The sequence below is a fragment of the Hydractinia symbiolongicarpus genome, chromosome 6, assembly GCF_029227915.1.
Source record: "Hydractinia symbiolongicarpus strain clone_291-10 chromosome 6, HSymV2.1, whole genome shotgun sequence".
Lineage (NCBI taxonomy): Eukaryota > Metazoa > Cnidaria > Hydrozoa > Anthoathecata > Hydractiniidae > Hydractinia > Hydractinia symbiolongicarpus.
Window position 1 is genome coordinate 26,583,590 of NC_079880.1, and position 20,880 is coordinate 26,604,469.

At 37.1% G+C, this 20,880-nt stretch overlaps 1 protein-coding gene across 1 annotated transcript; it reads left to right on the forward strand.

Annotated features, from left to right (window-relative positions):
* Positions 1 to 6,187: 6,187 nt before the first annotated feature.
* LOC130648252 (uncharacterized) lies at positions 6,188 to 9,509 on the forward strand. Its single transcript, XM_057454292.1, has 2 exons — positions 6,188 to 8,479; positions 8,577 to 9,509. Exons 1-2 carry the CDS (start codon positions 6,188 to 6,190, stop codon positions 9,507 to 9,509), a joined length of 3,225 nt encoding a protein of 1,074 aa, XP_057310275.1.
* The last annotated feature ends 11,371 nt before the right edge of the window (positions 9,510 to 20,880 follow it).

Here is a 20,880-nt window from a genome sequence, read left to right on the forward strand (position 1 = left end):
CAGTCCAGAATCAGTTCAATTAAATCCCACAGTCAATCGTTTCACTGTTAAAAGCGATGCAACTTAGTCACATCGGAAAGAAATCACTAAATACATGTTGGTACGAATATGCGACGCAATCGTTGGAACTCAAACTGATTAACACCGTTAGAAAGTCAATGAAATGTAGTTTTTGAAACTGTCTCTATTTCCTCAGTGCAAACTAACGGCTGGGATTGGTCCCACAGTAAGAAATGACATATTTAACTTAATTTTTAAATAAAGCACTACCACAGAGCCTAGTGCACTCGTTTAATTCCAGAAGTCATGTCGAATTAAGAAGAATGGTATTTCTTGGAGCCCAATTAGCTCATTTGTCGCATTTACAAGGTCACAGTCCAGAATCAGTTCAATTAAGTCCCACAGTCAATCGTTTCACTGTTAAAAGCGATGCAACTTAGTGACATCGGAAAAAAATCACTAAATACATGTTGGTACGAATATGTGACGCAACCGTTGTAATTCAAACGGATTAACACCGTTAGAAAGTCAATGAAATGTAGTTTTTGAAACTGTTTCTATTTCCTCAGTGCAAACTAACGGCTGGGATTGGTCCCACAGTAAGAAATGACATATTTAACTTAATTTTTAAATAAAGCACTACCACAGAGCCTAGTGCACTCGTTTAATTCCAGCAGTCATGTCGAATTAAGAAGAATGGTATTTCTTGGAGCCCAATTAGCTCATTTATCGCATTTACAAGGTCACAGTCCAGAATCAGTTCAATTAAGTCCCACAGTCAATCGTTTCACTGTTAAAAGCGATGCAACTTAGTGACATCGGAAAAAAATCACTAAATACATGTTGGTACGAATATGTGACGCAACCGTTGTAACTCAAACGGATTAACACCGTTAGAAAGTCAATGAAATGTAGTTTTTGAAACTGTCTCTATTTCTTCAGCGCGTAATAACGGCCAGGATTAGTCCCACAGTAAAAAATGACTTATTTAACTAAATTTTTAAATAAAACGCTACCACAGTGCCCAGTGCAATCGCTGAGTTCCAGCAATCAAGTCAAATTAAGAAAAATGTTTCTTCTTGTAGTCAAACTGGCTCATTTATCACATTTACAAGGTCAAAGACCAAAATCAGTTCAATTAAGTCCCACAGTCAAACGTTTCACTGTTAAAAGCGATGCAACCTAGTAATATCCGAATACTATCGCTAAATAGATGTGGGGCGAATATGTGACACAACCGTTGTAACTCAAACGGATTGACACCGTTAGAAAGTCAACGAAAAGTAGTTTTTGAAACTGTCTCTGTTTCTTCAGCGCGAACTAACGGCTGGGATTGCTCCCACAGTGAAAAATGACTTATTTAACTTAATTTTTTAATAAAACACTACCACAGTGCCCAGTGCAATCGCTGAGTTCCAGAAATCAAGTCAAATTAACAAAAATGTTACTGCTTGTAGTCAAACTGGCTCATTTATCGAGTTTACAAGGTCACAGTCCAGAATCAGTTCAATCAAATCCCACAGTCAATCGTTTCACTGTTAAAAGCGATGCAACTTAGTCACATCGGAAAGAAATCACTAAATACATGTTGGTACGAATATGCGACGCAATCTTTGGAACTCAAACTGATTAACACCGTTAGAAAGTCAATGAAATGTAGTTTTTGAAACTGTCTCTATTTCCTCAGTGCAAACTAACGGCTGGGATTGGTCCCACAGTAAGAAATGACATATTTAACTTAATTTTTAAATAAAGCACTACCACAGAGCCTAGTGCACTCGTTTAATTCCAGCAGTCATGTCGAATTAAGAAGAATGGTATTTCTTGGAGCCCAATTAGCTCATTTGTCGCATTTACAAGGTCACAGTCCAGAATCAGTTCAATTAAGTCCCACAGTCAATCGTTTCACTGTTAAAAGCGATGCAACTTAGTGACATCGGAAAAAAATCACTAAATACATGTTGGTACGAATATGTGACGCAACCGTTGTAATTCAAACGGATTAACACCGTTAGAAAGTCAATGAAATGTAGTTTTTGAAACTGTCTCTGTTTCTTCAGCGCGAACTAACGACTAGGAATGATCCCACAGTAAAAAATGACTTATAAACTTAATTTTTAAATAAAACGCTACTACAGTGCCCAGTGCAATCGCTGAGTTCCAGCAATTAAGTCAAATTAAGAAGAATGTTACTTTTTGTAGTCAAACTGGCTCATTTATCGAGTTTACAAGGTCACAGTCCAGAATCAGTTCAATTAAGTCCCACAGTCAATCGTTTCACTGTTAAAAGCGATGCAACTTAGTCACAATGGAAAAAAATCACTAAATACAAGTTGGTACGAATATGTGACTCAAGCGTTGTAACTCAAACGGATTAACACCGTTAGAAAGTCAATGAAATGTAGTTTTTAAAACTGTCTCTGTTTCTTCAGCGCGAACTAACGGCTGGGGTTGCTCCCACAGTGAAAAATGACTTATATAACTTAATTTTTAAATAAAACGCTACCACAGTGCCCAGTGCAATCGCTGAGTTCCAGAAATCAAGTCAAATTAAGAAAAATGTTACTTCTTGTAGTCAAACTGGCTCATTTATCACATTTACAAGGTCAAAGTCCAAAATCAGTTCAATTAAGTCCCACAGTCAAACGTTTCACTGTTAAAAGCGATGCAACCTAGTAATATCCGAATACTATCGCTAAATACATGTGGGGCGAATATGTGACACAACCGTTGTAACTCAAACGGATTGACACCGTTAGAAAGTCAACGAAAAGTAGTTTTTGAAACTGTCTCTGTTTCTTCAGCGCGAACTAACGGCTGGGATTGCTCCCACAATGAAAAATGACTTATTTAACTTAATTTTTTAATAAAACACTACCACAGTGCCCAGTGCAATCGCTGAGTTCCAGAAATCAAGTCAAATTAACAAAAATGTTACTTCTTGTAGTCAAACTGGCTCATTTATCACATTTACAAGGTCAAAGACCAAAATCAGTTCAATTAAGTCCCACAGTCAAACGTTTCACTGTTAAAAGCGATGCAACCTAGTAATATCCGAATACTATCTATAAATACATGTGGGGCGAATATGTGACGCAACCGTTGTAACTCAAACGGATTGACACCGTTAGAAATTCAACGAAAAGTAGTTTTTGAAACTGTCTCTATTTCTTCAGCGCGAACTAATGGCTGGGATTGGTCCCACAATAAAGAATGACTTATTTAACTTAATTTTTAAATAAAACTCTACCACAGCGCCCAGTGCAATCGCTGAGTTCCAGCAATCAAGTCAAACTAAGAAGAATGATATTTCTAGTAGACAAACTGGCTCATTTATAACATTTATCAGGTCACACTCCAAAGTTAGTTCAATTAAGTCCCACAGTCAATCGTTTCACTGTTAAAGGCGATGCAACCTAGTAATATCAGAATGCTATCGCTAAATACATGTTGGTACAAATATGTGACGCAACCGTGGTAACTCACACGGATTGATACCGCCAAGAAGTCGATGAAGAGTAGTTTTTGAGAATCTCTCTATTTCTTCAGCGCGTAATAACGGCCAGGATTAGTCCCACAGTAAAAAAAGACTTATTTATCTAAATTTTTAAATAAAGCACTACCACAGAGCCTAGTGTACTCGCTGAATTCCAGCAATCATGTCGGATTAAGAAGAATGGTATTCCTTGGAGTCCAATTGGCTTATTTGTCGAGTTTACAAGGTCACAGTCCAGAATCAGTTCAATTAAGTCCCACAGTCAATCGTTTCACTGTTAAAAGCGATGCAACTTAGTCACATCGGAAAAAAATCACTAAATACATGTTGGTACGAATATGTGACGCAACCGTTGTAACTCAAACGGATTAACACCGTTAGAAAATCAATGAAATGTAGTTTTTGAAACTGTCTCTATTTCTTCAGTGCGAACTAACGGCTGGGATTAGTCCCATAGTAAAAAATGACTTATTTAACTAAATTTTTAAATAAAACGCTACCACAGTGCCCAGTGCAATCGCTGAGTTCCAGCAATCAAGTCAAATTAAGAAAAATGTTACTTCTTGTAGTCAAACTGGCTCATTTATCACATTTACAAGGTCAAAGACCAAAATCAGTTCAATTAAGTCTCACAGTCAAACGTTTCACTGTTAAAAGCGATGCAACCTAGTAATATCCGAATACTATCGCTAAATACATGTGGGGCGAATATGTGACACAACCGTTGTAACTCAAACGGATTGACACCGTTAGAAAGTCAACGAAAAGTAGTTTTTGTAACTGTCTCTGTTTCTTCAGCGCGAACTAACGGCTGGGATTGCTCCCACAGTGAAAAATGACTTAGTTAACTTAATTTTTTAATAAAACACTACCACAGTGCCCAGTGCAATCGCTGAGTTCCAGAAATCAAGTCAAATTAACAAAAATGTTACTTCTTGTAGTCAAACTGGCTCATTTATCGAGTTTACAAGGTCACAGTCCAGAATCAGTTCAATTGAGTCCCACAGTCAATCGTTTCACTGTTAAAAGCGATGCAACTTAGTCACATCGGAAAAAAATCACTAAATACATGTTGGAACGAATATGTGACGCAACCGTTGTAACTCAAACGGATTAACACCGTTAGAAAGTCAATGAAATGTAGTTTTTAAAACTGTCTCTATTTCTTCAGCGCGCAATAACGGCCAGGATTAGTCCCACAGTAAAAAATGACTTATTTAACTAAATTTTTAAATAAAACGCTACCACAGTGCCCAGTGCAATCGCTGAGTTCCAGCAATCAAGTCAAATTAAGAAAAATGTTACTTCTTGTAGTCAAACTGGCTCATTTATCACATTTTTAAGGTCACAGTCCAGAATCAGTTCAATTAAGTCCCACAGTTAATCGTTTCACTGTTAAAAGCGATGCAACTTAGTGACATCGGAAAAAAATCACTAAATACATGTTGGTACGAATATGTGACGCAACCGTTGTAACTCAAACGGATTAACACCGTTAGAAAGTCAATGAAATGTAGTTTTTGAAACTGTCTCTATTTCTTCAGCGCGAACTAACGGCTAGGAATGATCCCACAGTAAAAAATGACTTATTAAACTTAATTTTTAAATAAAACGCTACCACAGTGCCCAGTGCAATCGCTGAGGTCCCGCAATTAAGTCAAATTAAGAAGAATGTTACTTTTTGTAGTCAAACTGGCTCATTTATCACATTTTTAAGGTCAAAGTCCAATATCAGTTCAATTAAGTCCCACAGTCAATCGTTTCACTGTTAAAAGCGATGCAACTTAGTCACATCGGAAAGAAATCACTAAATACATGTTGGTACGAATATGTGACGCAACCGTTGTAACTCAAACGGATTAACACCGTTAGAAAATCAATGAAATGTAGTTTTTGAAACTGTCTCTATTTCTTCAGTGCGAACTAACGGCTGGGATTGGTCCCACAGTAAAAAATGACTTATTTAACTAAATTTTTAAATAAAACGCTACCACAGTGCCCAGTGCAATCGCTGAGTTCCAGCAATCAAGTCAAATTAAGAAGAATGTTACTTCTTGTAGTCAAACTGTCTCATTTATCACATTTTTAAGGTCACAGTCCAGAATCAGTTCAATTAAGTCCCACAGTTAATCGTTTCACTGTTAAAAGCCATGCAACTTAGTGACATCGGAATAAAATCACTAAATACATGTTGGTACGAATATGTGACGCAACCGTTGTAACTCAAACGGATTAACACCGTTAGAAAGTCAATGAAATGTAGTTTTTGAAACTGTCTCTATTTCTTCAGCGCGAACTAACGACTAGGAATGATCCCACAGTAAAAAATGACTTATTAAACTTAATTTTTAAATAAAACGCTACCACAGTGCCCAGTTCAATCGCTGAGTTCCAGCAATTAAGTCAAATTAATGTTATTTTGTTTTAAAGAGTGGAGGTCGGACGTGTTTGAGGTCGGACGTGTTTTTTACAAGAGCTGGATTTACTTGTGTTCTTTAATACGATATTACTTATTTAATCACTCACGAACTTGCAGCTATTAATATTGATTTAGTTGGTATTTGATATTATTATTCAGTGGGTTTATGATCGTTGGTTGTCTACAGAATTACAGTTTTTGACTCATGGAAAGTAAAATAACGTAAACGAAAAAGTTTGTCATAATTTTCTTCACGCAACAAATCATCTACGATGGAGTTCAAGTGTTTTCAGATTATTTTAGTTCTATTGATATTTAAGTATCGCGATGGGTCAGATTTTGCTATCACTGATCAACAGCATACTATATCGCAAACCCCTAATGGCGGAAAAGTGAAAAGATGTAAATCTCGTGTATTGTATTATGCTAGCCATTGTGCCACGCAACAACTTGTAATGAGTGGCGATGTTGAAAGCAATCCTGGTCCCGCACTCCAACGCGGATTGAAAGCTCCATCTTGTTCAATCTGTGAGAAATGTGTTAAATGCAATCAAAGACGATTCATTTGTGATACATGCTGGGAAACCACTCACGCTGCTTGTTTGAACCAATCAAATTTAGTACTCAATGGTAGAATTCCGAAATATTGGACCTGTTCAGATTGCCATTTTACTGTGCTTCCCTTTTCGAATGTACGTGATGTTTGCGCATTGTACTCATCTATTCTGAGTGATGGTGGTGAATACGAGGAATTAATAACCATACCAAGCAATCCAAAACATACGAAAATTTGCCATCTAAATACGCAATCCTTACCGAGCACATTTGACGAGTTCTCATACATGCTCGAATGTCATAAATTTGACATAATCACGTTGTCCGAGACATGGTTAAAAAATAATCAGGTATTGATTGATTATGTAAACATTCCAGGATACCAATTTGAATATAAAAACAGAACTGATAAACGAGGAGGTGGTGTTGGAATGTACATCAAGGACGAACTTATTTACAAAACTAGAGACGACATAACCAAACTCGACAATTCTATCGAACATGTCTGGATCGAAGTGAAAGGTAGAAATAAAAATTACTCATATCTAGTTGGAACATTTTATCAGCCATCTTCTATAGAAAGAGAAAAAAAAGATTGGCTAGAACGATTTGATATTCTTTTGCGTCACATCACCGCAAAATGGGACGGTATTATCATAATTACAGGTGACTTCAATATCGACTTATTACAAGGTGATAAATCCACAATCGAATTATATCAAGATACACTTATGACTTATGACCTAAAACAACATATTACAAAACCAACCCGAAAATCGACATCCCTTATTGATCATGTTATTAGTAATATACCGGAAAAGGTAGTTAGTGAGAACGTTTTATTGTGCGATGAAATTTCTGACCATGATGCCCCGCATGTCGTTATGAATATCAAAAAGGATAAATTCGAAAAACGATACAAATTTATACGTGACGAGAAGCAGTTGAACATCGATGAATATATTAGTGATATCGAGAAGATTCCTTTTTCCTTGATAGATACTTTTGATGATCCGGAAGATCAACTGTATGTTATGAATGAACTCATACTGTCCTGCATTAATAGCCATGCTCCTTTGAAAAGGTGTAAATTTACACGACCACCAGCTCCCTGGATGAAGGACCCATCCATTGTATCGTCGAAACTGAAACTTGATGAACTTCGTAGTGAATTAAAATCTTGTGATGACAGAGAGGCTAAACATGAGTATGTTGAAACGAGAAATAAATTGAAGAAGGCTATCAAACACTCTAGAAGAACCTTCTATCAAAAGGCTTTATCAAGTAACCGTTCAAAGGAAGTATGGAAAACCATAAGAACTATTATTAAACCACAGTTCAAACAAATCAGGCAGAATCCCGATACCATCAATGATTATTTCAATTCCATTGCAATAAAGTTAAGCAATACAAATGAGTTAAACATTTCTCCCACCATGAATGATGAGGCTGTACCGGCGATGGATTTATTTGACCTTCGTCACGCTACCCAAGAGGATGTTCTCAAACATTTGAATTCATTGAGAAGTGATTGCTCTACTGGTGGTGATAACATACCAGCGAAATTCATAAAACCAGTCGCAGCCCAATTGTCGCCAGTCCTAACAAAGATTTTGAATAACTGCATCAATGCAAACGTATTTCCAACATGCTGGAAGAAATCACGTATCTGTCCGGTACCTAAAGTTCCAGGTGCTTCACAACTAGAAGATTTTCGTCCAATATCAATACTTCCTGTACTGTCGAAAGTATATGAGAAAGTCATTTTATCACAGCTTTGTGACTTCATTGATAGATATAACATTTACGCTTCAACTCAATCTGGTTTTCGCAAAGGTCACTCGTGCATCACGATACTCTTAAAATTAAAGGACGACATTTTGAAGGCTATGCAAAGAGGTGAAGTAACTTTATCATTGTCAGCAGATTACTCTAAAGCATTAGATACTGTGAAATATGACGTTCTGATTAATAAGTTGAAGAAACTCCAAATGTCTCCTGCATTTGGAGTATTTGATCTCTAACTATTTGTCAAATCGCCAGCAGTTTGTGCAAATTGATGACAAAAAATCGGACACCTTGCTGATCAAATACGGTGTTCCCCAGGGATCTATTCTTGGTCCGATCTTGTTCAACATCTATGTCTCTGACCTATCGTTGAATTCGTCGTGTAATTCTATCCAGTACGCAGATGACACAAATCTTTACATACACTTCAAACTAAAAGAAATGGATATCGCAACAGCAAAGCTTCAAAGTGACATTAACCAAATAACAACATGGTCAAAGATAAACAATCTGATGTTTAATTCCAAAAAGACAAAATCAATTATGTACTCGACAAGCCAGTTAAGCTGTATAAACAATTTAAACTTCAGTAACTTATTCAAATTCGATAGTAATGGTGCTGAGATTGAGCGGGTATCCTCTCTCAAAATACTGGGCATAACATTCGATGAACAAATGACGTGGTCTACACATGTGAATAACATCATTAGATCATCATACGCTACGATTTCGACATTAAAGCGATTGAAACGTTTGGCACCTTTTCACGTGAGAAAGAATCTCGCTGAAGCACTGATATTATCAAAGATAGACTACGGAAATCTTGTCTATAATAATATTCCACAATATCAAATGAAAAGGTTACAAAGAGTTCTAAATGTCGCTGCCAGCTTTGTTCTTCAGAGATATGCTTCCACTAACGATGTGTTAGTAATACTGAAATGGCTGCCAGTGCAAGAGCGTGTAAATTTATCGATACTAAAACTGGCACACAAGGTGTTGTATGACGAATGCTCACCTGAATACCTTACACTGAGATGGTACAAAAATGGTCGAAGCCTGCGATCTGATGCAGAAAACAAAAATAAACTACAAAGCGACACATTCCGAAAAACGTTTATGGATTGCTCATCAGCGTTGTTTAATGATCTTCCTGGCAATATTCGTTCCGTTGTCAACCATAAAGAATTTATCAAAAAAGTCAAATTATTTTTACACGATAGTGCTTTGTGCAAACTTTTATCCAAATAATGTGAATAACTCTATGCATGTAGGCTACCTATTTCCCCCCATCTTTTCATTATAGTTCTACCTTTTTTGTGTGTCCTTACATCGGTGCCATCAATTTATTTATTTTCAATTAGTCTCTTCTTTTTTTTTTTTTCTTGTTCAATGTGTCTACTTACTCTACCGGCACCATTTCGTACTCTGTGAGCCCATTTATTTCATTATGCACTTAGATTCAATATATTTTTTTACTGATCTTATAGATTTTATAGATTTTTATAGTTTTTATTTTTTTGTAGGCAGAAGAACCATTTGTAAATTATGGATGCCAAATATATGTTTAATAATAATAATAATAATAATAATTAAGAAGAATGTTACTTTTTGTAGTCAAACTGGCTCATTAATCGAGTTTACAAGGTCACAGTCCAGAATCAGTTCAATTAAGTCCCACAGTCAATCGTTTCACTGTTAAAAGCGATGCAACTTAGTCACATCGGAAAAAATCACTAAATACATGTTGGTACGAATATGTGACGCAACCGTGGTAACTCAAACGGATAAACACCGTAAGAAAGTCAATGAAATGTAGTTTTTAAAACTGTCTCTGTTTCTTCAGCGCGAACTAACGGCTGGGGTCGCTCCCACAGTGAAAAATGACTTATATAACTTAATTTTTAAACAAAACGCTACCACAGTGCCCAGTGCAATCGCTGAGTTCCAGAAATCAAGTCAAATTAAGAAAAATGTTACTTCTTGTAGTCAAACTGGCTCATTTATCACACTTACAAGGTCAAAGTCCAAAATCAGCTCAATTAAGTCCCACAGTCAAACGTTTCACTGTTAAAAGCGATGCAACCTAGTAATATCCGACTATCGCTAAATATATGTGGGGCGAATATGTGACACAACCGTTGTAACTCAAACGGATTGACACCGTTAGAAAGTCAACGAAAAGTAGTTTTTGAAACTGTTTTTATTTTTTCAGCGCGAACTAATGGCTGGGATTGGTCCCACAATAAAAATGACTTATTTAACTTAATTTTTTAATAAAACTCTACCACAGCGCCCAGTGCAATCGCTGAGTTCCAGCAATCAAGTCAAATTAAGAAGAATGTCATTTCTTGTAGACAAACTGGCTCATTTATAACATTTATCAGGTCACACTCCAAAGTTAGTTCAATTAAGTCCCACAGTCAATCGTTTCACTGTTAAAAGCGATGCAGGCTAGTAATTTCAGAATACTATCGCTAAATACATGTTGGTACGAGTATGTGAGGCAACCGTTGTAACTCAAACGGATTGATACCGCCAAGAAGTCGATGAAGTGTAGTTTTTGAGAATGTCTCTATTTCTTCAGCGCGTGCTGACGGCCAGGATTAGTCCCACAGTAAAAAAAAACTTATTTATCTAAATTTTTAAATAAAGCACTAGCACAGAGCCTAGTGAACTCGCTGAATTCCAGCAATCATGTCGAATTAAGAAGAAAGGTATTCCTTGGAGTCCAATTGGCTCATTTATCGAGTTTACAAGGTCACAGTCCAGAATTAGTTCAATTAAGTCCCGCAGTCAATCGTTTCACTGTTAAAAGCGATGCAACTTAGTCACATCGGAAAGAAATCACTAAATACATGTTGGTACGAATATGTGACGCAATCGTTGGAACTCAAACAGATTAACACCGTTAGAAAGTCAATGAAATGTAGTTTTTGAAACTGTCTCTATTTCTTCAGTGCGAACTAAGGCTGGGATTGGTCCCACAGTAAAAAATGACTTATTTATCTTAATTTTTAAATAAAACGCTACCACGGTGCCAAGTGCAATCGCTGAGTTCCAGCAATTAAGTCAAATTAAGAAGAATGTTACTTCTTGTAGTTAAACTGGCTCATTTATCACATTTTTACGGTCAATGTCCAAAATCAGTTCAATTAAGTCCCACAGTCAATCGTTTCACTGTTACAGGCGATGCAACCTAGTAGTATCAGAATACTATCGCTAAATACATGTTGGTACGAATATGTGACGCAATCCTTGTAACTCAAGCGGATTGATACCGCCAAGAAGTCGATGAAGTGTAGTTTTTGAGAATCTCTCTATTTCTTCAGCGCGTGCTAACGGCCAGGATTAGTCCCACAGTAAAAAAAGACTTATTTATCTAAATTTTAAGATAAAGCACTACCACAGAGCCTAGTGTACTCGCTGAATTCCAGCAATCATGTCGAATAAGAAGAATGGTATTCCTCGGAGCGCAATTGGGTCAATTATGGCATTTAGAAGGTCACAGTCCAGAATCAGTTCAATTAAGTCCCGCAGTCAATCGTTTCACTGTTAAAAGCGATGCAACCTAGTAATATCAGAATACTATCGCTAAATACATGTTGGTACGAATATGTGAGGCAACCGTTGTAACTCAAACGGATTGATACCGCCAAGAAGTCGATGAATTGTAGTTTTTGAGAATGTCTCTATTTCTTCAGCTCGTGCTAACGGCCAGGATTAGTCCCACAGTAAAAAAAGACTTATTTATCTAAATTTTTAAATAAAGCACTACCACAGAGCCTAGTGTACTCGCTGAATTCCAGCAATCATGTCGAATTAAGAAGAATGGTATTCCTTGGAGTCCAATTGGCTCATTTATCGAGTTTACAAGGTCACAGTCCAGAATCAGTTCAATTAAGTCCCACAGTCAAACGTTTCACTGTTAAAAGCGATGCAACTTAGTCACATCGGAAAAATATCACTAAATACATGTTGGTACGAATATGTGACGCAACCGTTGTAACTCAAACAGATTAACACCGTTAGAAAGTCAATGAAATGTAGTTTTTGAAACTGTCTCCATTTCTTCAGCGCGTACTAACGGCCAGGATTACTCCCACAGTAAAAAAAAGACTTATTTATCTAAATTTTTAAATAAAGCACTACCACAGAGCCTAGAGTACTCGCTGAATTCCAGCAATCATATCGAATTAAGAAGAATGGTATTCCTTGGAGTCCAATTGGCTCATTTATCGAGTTTACAAGGTCACAGTCCAGAATTAGTTCAATTAAGTCCCGCAGTCAATCGTTTCACTGTTAAAAGCGATGCAACTTAGTCACATCGGAAAGAAATCACTAAATACATGTTGGTGCGAATATGCGACGCAATCGTTGGAACTCAAACGGATTAACACCGTTAGAAAGTCAATGAAATGTAGTTTTTGAAACTGTCTCTATTTCTTCAGTGCGAACTAAGGCTGGGATTGGTCCCACAGTAAAAAATGACTTATTTATCTTAATTTTTAAATAAAACGCTACCACAGTGCCAAGTGCAATCGCTGAGTTGCAGCAATTAAGTCAAATTAAGAAGAATGTTACTTCTTGTAGTTAAACTGGCTCATTTATCACATTCTTACTGTCAATGTCCAAAATCAGTTCAATTAAGTCCCACAGTCAATCGTTTCACTGTTAAAGGCGATGCAACCTAGTAGTATCAGAATACTATCGCTAAATACATGTTGGTACGAATATGTGACGCAATCCTTGTAACTCAAACGGATTGATACCGCCAAGAAGTCGATGAAGTGTAGTTTTTGAGAATCTCTCTATTTCTTCAGCGCGTGCTAACGGCCAGGATTAGTCCCACAGTAAAAAAAGACTTATTTATCTAAATTTTAAGATAAAGCACTACCACAGAGCCTTGTGTACTCGCTGAATTCCAGCAATCATGTCGAATAAGAAGAATGGTATTCCTCGGAGCGCAATTGGGTCAATTATGGCATTTAGAAGGTCACAGTCCAGAATCAGTTCAATTAAGTCCCACAGTCAATCGTTTCACTGTTAAAAGCGATGCAACCTAGTAATATCAGAATACTATTGCTAAATACATGTTGGTACGAATATGTGAGGCAACCGTTGTAACTCAAACGGATTGATACCGCCAAGAAGTCGATGAATTGTAGTTTTTGAGAATGTCTCTATTTCTTCAGCTCGTGCTAACGGCCAGGATTAGTCCCACAGTAAAAAAAGACTTATTTATCTAAATTTTTAAATAAAGCACTACCACAGAGCCTAGTGTACTCGCTGAATTCCAGCAATCATGTCGAATTAAGAAGAATGGTATTCCTTGGAGTCCAATTGGCTCATTTATCGAGTTTACAAGGTCACAGTCCAGAATCAGTTCAATTAAGTCCCACAGTCAATCGTTTCACTGTTAAAAGCGATGCAACTTAGTCACATCGGAAAGAAATCACTAAATACATGTTGGTACGAATATGTGACGCAACCGTGGTAACTCAAACGGATAAACACCGTAAGAAAGTCAATGAAATGTAGTTTTTAAAACTGTCTCTGTTTCTTCAGCGCGAACTAACGGCTGGGGTCGCTCCCACAGTGAAAAATGACTTATATAACTTAATTTTTAAACAAAACGCTACCACAGTGCCCAGTGCAATCGCTGAGTTCCAGAAATCAAGTCAAATTAAGAAAAATGTTACTTCTTGTAGTCAAACTGGCTCATTTATCACACTTACAAGGTCAAAGTCCAAAATCAGTTCAATTAAGTCCCACAGTCAAACGTTTCACTGTTAAAAGCGATGCAACCTAGTAATATCCGACTATCGCTAAATATATGTGGGGCGAATATGTGACACAACCGTTGTAACTCAAACGGATTGACACCGTTAGAAAGTCAACGAAAAGTAGTTTTTGAAACTGTTTTTATTTTTTCAGCGCGAACTAATGGCTGGGATTGGTCCCACAATAAAAATGACTTATTTAACTTAATTTTTTAATAAAACTCTACCACAGCGCCCAGTGCAATCGCTGAGTTCCAGCAATCAAGTCAAATTAAGAAGAATGATATTTCTTGTAGACAAACTGGCTCATTTATAACATTTATCAGGTCACACTCCAAAGTTAGTTCAATTAAGTCCCACAGTCAATCGTTTCACTGTTAAAAGCGATGCAGGCTAGTAATATCAGAATACTATCGCTAAATACATGTTGGTACGAGTATGTGAGGCAACCGTTGTAACTCAAACGGATTGATACCGCCAAGAAGTCGATGAAGTGTAGTTTTTGAGAATGTCTCTATTTCTTCAGCGCGTGCTGACGTCCAGGATTAGTCCCACAGTAAAAAAAAACTTATTTATCTAAATTTTTAAATAAAGCACTAGCACAGAGCCTAGTGTACTCGCTGAATTCCAGCAATCATGTCGAATTAAGAAGAAAGATATTCCTTGGAGTCCAATTGGCTCATTTATCGAGTTTACAAGGTCAAAGTCCAGAATCAGTTCAATTAAGTTCCACAGTCAATCGTTTCACTGTTAAAAGCGATGCAACTTAGTCACATCGGAAAAATATCACTAAATACATGTTGGTACGAATATGTGACGCAACCGTTGTAACTCAAACAGATTAACACCGTTAGAAAGTCAATGAAATGTAGTTTTTGAAACTGTCTCTATTTCTTCAGTGCGAACTAAGGCTGGGATTGGTCCCACAGTAAAAAATGACTTATTTATCTTAATTTTTAAATAAAACGCTACCACAGTGCCAAGTGCAATCGCTGAGTTCCAGCAATTAAGTCAAATTAAGAAGAATGTTACTTCTTGTAGTTAAACTGGCTCATTTATCACATTTTTACGGTCAATGTCCAAAATCAGTTCAATTAAGTCCCACAGTCAATCGTTTCACTGTTAAAGGCGATGCAACCTAGTAGTATCAGAATACTATCGCTAAATACATGTTGGTACGAATATGTGACGCAATCCTTGTAACTCAAACGGATTGATACCGCCAAGAAGTCGATGAAGTGTAGTTTTTGAGAATCTCTCTATTTCTTCAGCGCGTGCTAACGGCCAGGATTAGTCCCACAGTAAAAAAAGACTTATTTATCTAAATTTTAAGATAAAGCACTACCACAGAGCCTAGTGTACTCGCTGATTTCCAGCAATCATGTCGAATAAGAAGAATGGTATTCCTCGGAGCGCAATTGGGTCAATTATGGCATTTAGAAGGTCACAGTCCAGAATCAGTTCAATTAAGTCCCACAGTCAATCGTTTCACTGTTAAAAGCGATGCAACCTAGTAATATCAGAATACTATTGCTAAATACATGTTGGTACGAATATGTGAGGCAACCGTTGTAACTCAAACGGATTGATACCGCCAAGAAGTCGATGAATTGTAGTTTTTGAGAATGTCTCTATTTCTTCAGCTCGTGCTAACGGCCAGGATTAGTCCCACAGTAAAAAAAGACTTATTTATCTAAATTTTTAAATAAAGCACTACCACAGAGCCTAGTGTACTCGCTGAATTCCAGCAATCATGTCGAATTAAGAAGAATGGTATTCCTTGGAGTCCAATTGGCTCATTTATCGAGTTTACAAGGTCACAGTCCAGAATCAGTTCAATTAAGTCCCACAGTCAATCGTTTCACTGTTAAAAGCGATGCAACTTAGTCACATCGGAAAGAAATCACTAAATACATGTTGGTACGAATATGTGACGCAACCGTGGTAACTCAAACGGATAAACACCGTAAGAAAGTCAATGAAATGTAGTTTTTAAAACTGTCTCTGTTTCTTCAGCGCGAACTAACGGCTGGGGTCGCTCCCACAGTGAAAAATGACTTATATAACTTAATTTTTAAACAAAACGCTGCCACAGTGCCCAGTGCAATCGCTGAGTTCCAGAAATCAAGTCAAATTAAGAAAAATGTTACTTCTTGTAGTCAAACTGGCTCATTTATCACACTTACAAGGTCAAAGTCCAAAATCAGTTCAATTAAGTCCCACAGTCAAACGTTTCACTGTTAAAAGCGATGCAACCTAGTAATATCCGACTATCGCTAAATATATGTGGGGCGAATATGTGACACAACCGTTGTAACTCAAACGGATTGACACCGTTAGAAAGTCAACGAAAAGTAGTTTTTGAAACTGTTTTTATTTTTTCAGCGCGAACTAATGGCTGGGATTGGTCCCACAATAAAAATGACTTATTTAACTTAATTTTTTAATAAAACTCTACCACAGCGCCCAGTGCAATCGCTGAGTTCCAGCAATCAAGTCAAATTAAGAAGAATGATATTTCTTGTAGACAAACTGGCTCATTTATAACATTTATCAGGTCACACTCCAAAGTTAGTTCAATTAAGTCCCACAGTCAATCGTTTCACTGTTAAAAGCGATGCAGGCTAGTAATATCAGAATACTATCGCTAAATACATGTTGGTACGAGTATGTGAGGCAACCGTTGTAACTCAAACGGATTGATACCGCCAAGAAGTCGATGAAGTGTAGTTTTTGAGAATGTCTCTATTTCTTCAGCGCGTGCTGACGTCCAGGATTAGTCCCACAGTAAAAAAAAACTTATTTATCTAAATTTTTAAATAAAGCACTAGCACAGAGCCTAGTGTACTCGCTGAATTCCAGCAATCATGTCGAATTAAGAAGAAAGATATTCCTTGGAGTCCAATTGGCTCATTTATCGAGTTTACAAGGTCAAAGTCCAGAATCAGTTCAATTAAGTTCCACAGTCAATCGTTTCACTGTTAAAAGCGATGCAACTTAGTCACATCGGAAAAATATCACTAAATACATGTTGGTACGAATATGTGACGCAACCGTTGTAACTCAAACAGATTAACACCGTTAGAAAGTCAATGAAATGTAGTTTTTGAAACTGTCTCTATTTCTTCAGTGCGAACTAAGGCTGGGATTGGTCCCACAGTAAAAAATGACTTATTTATCTTAATTTTTAAATAAAACGCTACCACAGTGCCAAGTGCAATCGCTGAGTTCCAGCAATTAAGTCAAATTAAGAAGAATGTTACTTCTTGTAGTTAAACTGGCTCATTTATCACATTTTTACGGTCAATGTCCAAAATCAGTTCAATTAAGTCCCACAGTCAATCGTTTCACTGTTAAAGGCGATGCAACCTAGTAGTATCAGAATACTATCGCTAAATACATGTTGGTACGAATATGTGACGCAATCCTTGTAACTCAAACGGATTGATACCGCCAAGAAGTCGATGAAGTGTAGTTTTTGAGAATCTCTCTATTTCTTCAGCGCGTGCTAACGGCCAGGATTAGTCCCACAGTAAAAAAAGACTTATTTATCTAAATTTTAAGATAAAGCACTACCACAGAGCCTAGTGTACTCGCTGATTTCCAGCAATCATGTCGAATAAGAAGAATGGTATTCCTCGGAGCGCAATTGGGTCAATTATGGCATTTAGAAGGTCACAGTCCAGAATCAGTTCAATTAAGTCCCACAGTCAATCGTTTCACTATTAAAAGCGATGCAACCTAGTAATATCAGAATACTATCGCTAAATACATGTTGGTACAAATATGTGAGGCAACCGTTGTAACTCAAACGGATTGATACCGCCAAGAAGTCGATGAATTGTAGTTTTTGAGAATGTCTCTATTTCTTCAGCTCGTGCTAACGGCCAGGATTAGTCCCACAGTAAAAAAAGACTTATTCATCTAAATTTTTAAATAAAGCACTACCACAGAGCCTAGTGTACTCGCTGAATTCCAGCAATCATGTCGAATTAAGAAGAATGGTATTCCTTGGAGTCCGATTGGCTCATTTATCGAGTTTACAAGGTCACAGTCCAGAATCAGTTCAATTAAGTCCCACAGTCAATCGTTTCACTGTTAAAAGCGATGCAACTTAGTCACATCGGAAAGAAATCACTAAATACATGTTGGTACGAATATGCGACGCAATCGTTGGAACTCAAACTGATTAACACCGTTAGAAAGTCAATGAAATGTAGTTTTTGAAACTGTCTCTATTTCCTCAGTGCAAACTAACGGCTGGGATTGGTCCCACAGTAAGAAATGACATATTTACCTTAATTTTTAAATAAAGCACTACCACAGAGCCTAGTGCACTCGTTTAATTCCAGCAGTCATGTCGAATTAAGAAGAATGGTATTTCTTGGAGCCCAATTAGCTCATTTATCGCATTTAGAAGGTCACAGTCCAGAATCAGTTCAATTAAGTCCCACAGTCAATCGTTTCACTGTTAAAAGCGATGCAACTTAGTGACATCGGAAAAAAATCACTAAATACATGTTGGCATGAATATGTGACGCGACCGTTGTAACTCAAACGGATTAACACCGCTAGAAAGTCAATGAAAGGTAGTTTTTAAATCTGTCTCTATTTCTTCAGCGCGAACTAACGGCTAGGAATGGTCCCACAGTAAAAAATGACTTATTTAACTTAATTTTTAAATAAAACGCTACCACAGCGCCCAGTGCAATCGCTGAGTTCCAGCAATCAAGTCAAATTAGGAAGAATGATATTTCTTGTGGACAAACTGGCTCATTTATAACATTTATCAGGTCACACTCCAAAGTTAGTTCAATTAAGTCCCACAGTCAATCGTTTCACTGTTAAAGGCGATGCAACCTAGTAGTATCAGAATACTATCGCTAAATACATGTTGGTACGAATATGTGACGCAACCGTTGTAACTCAAACGGATTGATACCGACAAGAAGTCGATGAAGTGTAGTTTTTGAGAATGTCTCTATTTCTTCAGCTCGTGCTAACGGCCAGGATTAGTCCCACAGTAAAAAAAGACTTATTTATCTAAATTTTTATATAAAGCACTGCCACAGAGCCTAGTGTACTCGCTGAATTCCAGCAATCATGTCGAATTAAGAAGATTGGTTTTCCTTGGAGTCCAATTGGCTCATTTATCAAGTTTACAAGGCCACAGTCCAGAATCAGTTCAATTAAGTCTCACAGTCAATCGTTTCACTGTTAAAAGCGATGCAACTTAGTCACATCGGAAAGAAATCACTAAATACATGTTGGTACGAATATGCGACGCAATCGTGGGAACTCAAACTGATTAACACCGTTAGAAAGTCAATGAAATGTAGTTTTTGAAACTGTCTCTATTTCTTCAGTGCAAACTAACGGCTGGGATTGGTCCCACAGTAAAAAATGACATATTTAACTTAATTTTTATATAAAACGCTACCACAGTGCCCAGTGCAATCACTGAGTTCCAGCAATTAAGTCAAATTAAGAAGAATGTTACTTTTTGTAGTCAAACTGGCTCATTTATCACATTTTTAAGGTCAAAGTCCAAATCAGTTCAATTAAGTCCCACAGTCAATCGTCTCACTGTTAAAAGCGATGCAACCTAGTAATATCAGAATACTATCGCTAAATACATGTTGGTACGAATATGTGACGCAACCGTTGTAACTCAAACGGATTGACACCGTTAGAAAGTCAACGAAAAGTAGTTTTTGAAACTGTTTTTATTTTTTCAGCGCGAACTAATGGCTGGGATTGGTCCCACAATAAAAATGACTTATTTAACTTAATTTTTTAATAAAACTCTACCACAGCGCCCAGTGCAATCGCTGAGTTCCAGCAATCAAGTCAAATTAAGAAGAATGATATTTCTTGTAGACAAACTGGCTCATTTATAACATTTATCAGGTCACACTCCAAAGTTAGTTCAATTAAGTCCCACAGTCAATCGTTTCACTGTTAAAAGCGATGCAGGCTAGTAATATCAGAATACTATCGCTAAATACATGTTGGTACGAGTATGTGAGGCAACCGTTGTAACTCAAACGGATTGATACCGCCAAGAAGTCGATGAAGTGTAGTTTTTGAGAATGTCTCTATTTCTTCAGCGCGTGCTGACGTCCAGGATTAGTCCCACAGTAAAAAAAAACTTATTTATCTAAATTTTTAAATAAAGCACTAGCACAGAGCCTAGTGTACTCGCTGAATTCCAGCAATCATGTCGAATTAAGAAGAAAGATATTCCTTGGAGTCCAATTGGCTCATTTATCGAGTTTACAAGGTCAAAGTCCAGAATCAGTTCAATTAAGTTCCACAGTCAATCGTTTCACTGTTAAAAGCGATGCAACTTAGTCACATCGGAAAAATATCACTAAATACATGTTGGTACGAATATGTGACGCAACCGTTGTAACTCAAACAGATTAACACCGTTAGAAAGTCAATGAAATGTAGTTTTTGAAACTGTCTCTATTTCTTCAGTGCGAACTAAGGCTGGGATTGGTCCCACAGTAAAAAATGACTTATTTATCTTAATTTTTAAATAAAACGCTACCACAGTGCCAAGTGCAATCGCTGAGTTCCAGCAATTAAGTCAAATTAAGAAGAATGTTACTTCTTGTAGTTAAACTGGCTCATTTATCACATTTTTACGGTCAATGTCCAAAATCAGTTCAATTAAGTCCCACAGTCAATCGTTTCACTGTTAAAGGCGATGCAACCTAGTAGTATCAGAATACTATCGCTAAATACATGTTGGTACGAATATGTGACGCAATCCTTGTAACTCAAACGGATTGATACCGCCAAGAAGTCGATGAAGTGTAGTTTTTGAGAAT

Excerpts from the sequence above, each read along its gene's own strand:
- LOC130648252 (XM_057454292.1), top strand. The coding sequence starts at position 6,188 with ATGGAGTTCAAGTGTTTTCAGATTATTTTAGTTCTATTGATATTTAAG. Across the intron at positions 8,480-8,576 it reads AAATGTCTCCTGCATTTGGA|GGATCTATTCTTGGTCCGAT; the intron begins GTATTTGATCTC and ends GGTGTTCCCCAG.